General features: G+C 29.4%; 1 protein-coding gene across 2 annotated transcripts in view; it reads left to right on the top strand.

Moving 5' to 3' along the window:
• Nucleotides 1–7,264, top strand: part of LOC107448906 (sorbitol dehydrogenase) — a 16,263-nt gene extending 8,999 nt beyond the window's left edge. For both annotated transcript variants that reach the window (XM_043043787.2, XM_071184128.1), the window contains exons 4-8: nucleotides 797–956; nucleotides 3,116–3,234; nucleotides 3,940–4,005; nucleotides 4,368–4,543; nucleotides 6,833–7,264. In XM_043043787.2, the coding sequence (XP_042899721.1) occupies nucleotides 797–956; nucleotides 3,116–3,234; nucleotides 3,940–4,005; nucleotides 4,368–4,543; nucleotides 6,833–7,111 (800 nt within the window). In that variant the 3' untranslated portion in view covers nucleotides 7,112–7,264. The remainder of the gene's footprint in view (nucleotides 1–796; nucleotides 957–3,115; nucleotides 3,235–3,939; nucleotides 4,006–4,367; nucleotides 4,544–6,832) is intronic.
• Nucleotides 7,265–7,465: the final 201 nt, after the last annotated feature.

Here is a 7,465-nt window from a genome sequence, read left to right as displayed (position 1 = left end):
TATATATATATATAAGCACAATTTAATATCTATTGCTATCATTCCATACCACACATCCATAGTACACCATTTTTTGATATAATTAAAACATAGATCAATAAAACATATGATATTATAATCGAGACAGCCAAAAAATCTAGATTTTTATATTTTTTATTTGTTTAAAAATTAATTCAAATATTCACGTATAGGCTTTTAGGTATTAATACGCACTCTTGTTCACTGATTCGCTTACTTTCTTCCTTTATTTTTTTTTTCGTTAATTGATTTGTTATGAACAAAATTATTCATAGCAATTATAAGTAATAGTCCATGATTAAGAAGAAATATAAATAAATTAATGATATTTTTTACATTCAGGCAAACATGAGTGATTCACGGTGCCTGGTAAATTTTGTAAAATTTTTATTCTTACAAAATAGATGATAAAAAGAAGAAAATGAACAAAAATAAGTAAATAAATAAAAAGGAGAAAATATATCGGGAAATATATTCTTTTTTACCCAAAAATTGTTTAAAAAAAATAAAAATAATTTTTGATGCGAAAGGCTTAAGTTCTTTCAAGAGTGTTCTATTTTTCAATTTTACTTGTCTCAGATCTTATAATTTCTCGTTACATATTTTTTCATTTTTACTTTTTTCCTCAGAATATTTTTTATTACAGACATAAAAATTGGACTTTCTAAATAATAAATAAAGTAAAAACTGTTCTAATTCATTTTTGTTCTAATTCATTTAATTTCTTCCTTTCGATTTGAGACGTCTTGATAAGCTAGTGCGCTTTTTATATATTTAGGTGACAGGGTAGCTATTGAGCCAGGTGTACCTTGTGGAAAATGTGAGTTTTGTAAGAAAGGAAGTTACAATATTTGTCCAGATATAAAATTCTGTGCTACACCACCATACGATGGATCACTGTGCCGTTATTACTGTCACGACGCGGATTATTGTTTCAAGTAAGCTATTTTGAGATACATTTTCTGTGACGATATGAGTACAAGTATTTTGTACTTTAATATGACGATTTGTATAAATTTCGTTCTTTTTCACGAGTACAAGTATTACTCGTTTAAAAGTCAAAATACGAGTACAAGAAATTTGTACTACAGTGTGACGATTTGTATAAACTTCTTTTAGTGAAGTTGTCATTTTCTTTTAGAGGAAAAATTGATTTAAATGAACAGCGGAGAAAGGAAAAAAACGAACGGAACATCGAATTTCTATGAAAGGACCCAATTTCAATTATTGATGTGCCTAATCATAAATAACCTAATTAATTAGGGCAGACGATTTATCATGTTAAAAAATCAGCAAAAAAATAAATAAATAAACGTATTTTTCTTTGAACATAATTTTTTTTAAGATTCTTGATTCTCTCGAAAATGGGAGGTAGCTGAAATCTGAAGAAAATAGTCGAATAGAAAAGAGAAATTGAACTGTTAGCAGGATCGATTAAAATTCCGTTCCGATACTGTTAATCTCAGTTTTTGCGTAGTTTGTCATATCATCGGAATTATGGAAGCGAATAAAAAAATTTTTTTTGTGAATTTAAAACGTGCTTTTATTCGCATTATTCTCAATCGTGTTTCATGTTCTCCACGGAAGGTGGCAGTATTTGTAGAGGTTGTTTTAACTTCCGGTAGAAGATTCACTTGGCATACAAATACTAGTCGTTGCATGCAGAAGAATTTTGTAGGTAGAATAATTTCTGCTGGTATAAACTAAATTGCGTACATCCTCATCTCAACGTTAATGTAATTACATATCAATATAAAATAAATTCCCAAAGGAAGTTTCTTCATAACCTCATCGGAAATTTTACAATATGAAGAACACGTTTTTTTCTCAAAAACACGACTCAAATATTAAATTCAGAACAACTGAGTACTCCATGAGTATACAAACAAACCAGGAACGTCAAAAAAAAATAGTCACGTCAATGCTATGACGTCAGAAGGGGACCTTAAGACTTCCGGTAGGGTTTGCTTGTAATTTTGGAACGATGGTGAATAAAGATAATATTTAGCATAAATTAGTTATTTATTACTTATTTCAATGATGAGCAAATAAATTTATTGTTCTTAAATCTACGTAGTATCTCATCTCATCTAAGTAGTATAAATTTGAACCCCAAAATTTGAACTCAATCGATTATGCGTATTAATTTTTAACTGCACTCTTACCTCGATTGGAGCCGTTTTTTGCAAGGTGGCTTCCCCTCTTGCATTTTTAGCGTAAATATTCCAAATCCGTCGAAAGGAAAGGCATATCAATTAAGGAAAAAAGAATATTTTTGTGTCTTATTTTGTAACTTCATATCGTCTGAACTAACAAGTTAGCCTATTTCATTTTAGTTTCTTAGGTTAACGTAAATATTGAGCAGTAGTAGGAGAATATCCGATATATAGATCAAAGTTACTCATGGTATTTAATGCATGCATAGTTTTCGTACTTAGACTAGATTCTATCACTGAATTAGACTTTTGACCCTAAAATAAAAATAACATAATAAAAATATATATTTATCATTGACAAATAAACATGTATCTCTATCTGAAGAATTTAAACATGAATGCTGCTTAACTTTTATGGCTATTTTATAATTTGGAAAAAATAATGTTCTGTTTTTAAAATATTTACGCATGTATGATGCGAGATTATATTAAATGTACTAGACAAAAATTATCCAGCGACGAAATTAACAATAAAATAAATAAATAAGAAAAAAATTAAAAAGATTAAAAGAAATCATACACACAATTTTAAATTAGTTTAGTGCCAAAATGCCAGAAAAACAAATTAAATTCAAATAATTGCGACCGAACTAGTTTGTATGTCGGACACTTTAAATATTGTAAATTCTTAAAAAATAACAATTTAATAAAGTGAAAAGTTTGCCAGTGTATATATTTCTCATATTACTACAAAATTTTGTAATTGTTCTGAAATTGTACAAAAGCTGCGAGGGATCATTTCAGGCCTTTAATAAGTTTTGCAGTTACTCAACAGTATTTGAAAACAAAAACTTTACTAAAAGATTACGACTTGCTTGCTTTTTAAGAGTTTAGACATAACAAAAGAACATTTATTTTAACAATGCTTTTATCGTAATTAGGCTTCCCGACAATGTAAGCTATGACGAAGGAGCCATGATTGAACCACTTTCTGTTGCTGTATATGGTTGTAAAAGGTCTGGTGTTACTGCTGGCAAGTCTGTTCTCATATGCGGAGCTGGTTTGTAGAATTTGCTGTTGTTGTTTTGAAAATTGTTAAACTCTTGCTTTATTTTTGTGCAATTTGCTGTTTTCAAAGTTGTTTAACTCTTGCTTTATTTTTGTACAATTTGCTGTTGCTGTTTTGAAAATCGTTTAGCTCCTGCTTTATTTCATGTTCACTTTTAAATATCCTTTTATCACTATTTTTATTAGAGTGTCGCCTTATAAGGTTTTACCGTTATGAAATTTTAAAGTTTAGATTTAGGATTTTTTAAATTTTTTTTACAAACCTGAAAGACGAAAATTCATAAGCTTATTCATTATCGATTAATTTTAACCATCATTTTAGCTAAAATTCACTGCCCAATTGTCTTAGATTCAAATATCTCTATGTTTGAGCCATTTTTAGTATATTTCACAGAGTGTATCTCAAATTATTGACCATTTTTTATGATTTATTATAAAAATGGTTAAAATGTTAAATTCACACCTCATAAGCAGGTAATAGCAGCTAAATTTTCTAATTTGCAAGTTTTAATTTGAGTGGGAATGAATATCAACTCGCTATAGCGTACAGACATGTACCCCTAAAGCCTACCATCCTCTATCGAGGTACTATTCTCAATTTTATTCTTTTTTCTCAATTTTGAAGAGTGATCTTCTTTTAAATTTTTTCTGATTAAAATTTCATAATCTTTATTATTTTAATATCTGTTTTTTTTAGGACCGATAGGCTTACTAAATATTCTAACATGTAAAGCCATGGGTGTTTCAAAAATATGTGTCACTGGTGAGTAAAATTTAGTATTTTTCTGTATCCTATATTACTAATATATTATTTTGGAAAGTGATGCTACTTATTATTAGTGCTATTCTTCATACATTTCATTACAGAAATAACTTAATAAATAATATTTAATTATTATAAGCAATTATAATTAAAACATAATATTTAAAATTGCAAATAATTATTATAATTAATATTATTAGTTAATATAATTAAAATAATTTAATAATAAAAATAAATTAAACTTTGAAGATATGATGGCTACATATATTCTTTTCGTGTCAAATAATATAAATTTAATAAATTTATTAATATTTTATCCCAACTGTTATCAAGTAATATTCGATATTTGTTTCATTCGATAGATATATTGGAAAATCGTCTTTCTAATGCCCAAGCCCTAGGTGCAAAAAATACTGTTTGTGTGAAAAACATGGAAATTGAAGCCGTTATGAAAGAAGTGATTTCCAGGCTTGGTGGGCAACCAGATATAACCCTTGAATGTAGCGGAGCAGAACCGAGTGTAAAACTTGGTATGAAGGTGAGTTTTCTAAAACAATAAATTCAAAAACAGTGAAATTTTAATAAACTACGAGGGTTGTAAATTAAATAGTGGCAACTTAACCTTGAAACTCACAAAAGGGCGCGCATGCGTAAATAGGGTATGGGTGCGGTGAGGTGGCGCTGTTGTCGATGTGTAGAGTGCAAAAAACAGTCGATTTGCTTAGAAGGGTAGTTGTTGCGTGGCGTTAAAGTGGGGAGTTTCGTTTCCATCGCTCTAAAGCATGTTGTGAAAAGGCTTAATGACGAAGAAAGACGAGATGATTGAATCCATCGTGCTACTGTCCTATATGGTAAAGCATTTGCTCCAAAGGCTTCCACTAATCCTCGATAGCATTCTGTTGCATTTTTGCCACGGGCAACCTCGATTGTAAGCCACGACCGCTGATCACCTTTTGAAAACATGCTTTAGAGCAATGGAAACGAAACTCCTCACTTTAACGCCACACAACAACTACCCTTCTAAGCTAATCGACTTTTTGTTTGCACTCTACACATCGACAACAGCCCCACCTCACAGCTCCCATATCTAATTTGCGCATGCTCGTCCTTCTGTGAGTTTAAAGGTTAAGTTGCCACTATTTAATTTACAACCCTCGTATAATAAACAACATAGTTAAGTTTAGTTTTGATTTAAAGTGGAATGCAGTTTCTTCCTTTATAGCAAACATAAACAATACATTTAAAGAAGGAAACAAGCAACAAAATAAATCAAAACAAGCGGGCTCCACTCCCCTGTTCACTGAAGTACTCTTACCCTTGAATAGTACTATGCTTGTGATTATGTGTGTCATTGCTTGATTATAATTATTTGATTGTGCTTGATTTTGTGTGCTATACTTGAATGCCGAGAGGATTGCTTATATGGTTTGCTTTGCAAACCATACTAGCTTCGCTCGTTACTACACACAAAGAAATGCTGACGAAATTACCGTGCTGATTGAGATATTTCTGGTAAAAAAATATCTAAATAAAAGCCAAAATATACGGTTTTTAAATCATTCCTTAGGTAAGTTTTACGTTCATATGGTAACTGTTTACCGCAAATTCTGGTTTTTAAAATTTCAAAATTCTTATGACCGCTTTAGAGAAAAATACAAAACTGATCAGTAGATTTAACCGAAGTGGGTTTTATGCCGTGTTCTGTGGTATCATGAAAAAATTACCAAATTTTATAAAATTTATCAAATTTTATCACATATTATAAAACCATATTTTATTAACCTAGTTATTACCAAAGCGCTTCGGTAAAAGTTACCGAACTTTTTTGTGTTTTTATGGAGCCAGAAACATGGTAAATATTTTTCTGATAGTTTTGACCATAAATTTTATCAGTGTTAGTTAAGGCACTTTGAAGTGTGTCTCAGGAAATTAAATCAATTATTAAATCACTAAAATTAGTTTCTCTCGAAAAAAGTAAAATTTTTAATCCTGAATAAGTTATTGAAATAAAAACTTTTAAATTTAAATAAATGATAGGCAATCGAAGAACTTTCATAAACAAAGCAATAATTATGGTTTAAAAAGAAACGAACTGCTATTGAAGATTCTCAACTTTGTTAAGAACATAATTGTAAATTTCAAAGGTTCGAGCTACCACTGCAAAGTCTTAAAATGACCAAACTCTTAGGAACTTAAATTGAAATAAATGACATGCAACAGAAAAACTTACAGAAACCAAACACTATATTTGCATTCAAGAAAAGCTAATAATCATTTTTCATTAAATAACCATAAGATTGAATAAAGCTATTATTATTGAACCTGCATAAATTTATATTTAAATGAGTCATTCAATTTTTATTTATTAGCGTATAAAAATTAGTTTCATAAAATTTATCAACACATAGCAACGTCGCTCAACAAAAATAAAGCATTGTCATCCGTTGCTTATCTGACAATTCTAGATGAAATATTTTCTCTGTATATTTAAACCCTGTAGTGACAGATAATGTTGAAAATTTTTCTTGCACTGCTCTATACTTTTTCTGCCAAAAATGCTTATTTAGAAAATTAATTTTTAAAATTTGTTTCATTTGGCAGCGCCATCTGTTAACAATTTTTAAACTAATAAGGGGATTCAGCGAGAGTAAATTTTTCAGTTTCCTAAGCAGAACATAACAAGCTTTTTCTATTTTATTAGGTTTTGAACTTTCAAAATACCTGATTAATTCACAAACTTATGAAATTAAATCTTTAAAATATTGTCTGATTGAATTCTTCAAATTTTTTTCTGTTCATATTTTTAGTAAAATGTATCTTCTTATAGGTGACAAAACCTGGTGGTGTACTAATGTTAATTGGACTTGGAGCCCCCGAAATTAAAATCCCCATAATTGAAGCAACAATTCGAGAAGTTGACATTCGTGGAATCTTTCGCTACGTCAATTGTTATCCCATTGCCTTGGAACTAGTTTCCAGTGGTGCTATAAATTTGAAACCTCTAATCACGCACCATTTTACACTTGAAGAAAGCATCAAAGCATTTGAAACAGCACATACAGGTGCTGGAGGTGCCATAAAAGTCATGATTCATTGTGGAAAATAAATGCATTTACAATTAAGTTCAAAAAGAATGTTAAATCATAAATGAGCTTAATCATATTAAATTCAGTTTCATAAGTACTATTTTTGTAGTGTAAGCTATATTGTATTTGTCTCGTTGTTAATTAATGCTTAATAAAATATTTTTTGAATGATATTTTCAATTATTTTAATTTATTTGCACATTTAAACATGCATATGTAAGTATTGAATTTCAAGCATTATTTATAAAATTTTATTTGAAACTTGCGGACATGATTAGTTACAGCTGTAGGCAGTTTAAGTTATTACAAATCGCCATTTAATTATTTGCAAAAATGTCCTTTTAAATGTTGCGTTAAAGGCGTATAGTCAGCAT

Source organism: Parasteatoda tepidariorum, chromosome 8 (assembly GCF_043381705.1).
Source record: "Parasteatoda tepidariorum isolate YZ-2023 chromosome 8, CAS_Ptep_4.0, whole genome shotgun sequence".
NCBI classification, from domain to species: domain Eukaryota; kingdom Metazoa; phylum Arthropoda; class Arachnida; order Araneae; family Theridiidae; genus Parasteatoda; species Parasteatoda tepidariorum.
The sequence above is the reverse complement of the archived record's forward strand: the minus strand, read 5'-3'. Positions and strand labels throughout refer to the sequence as shown.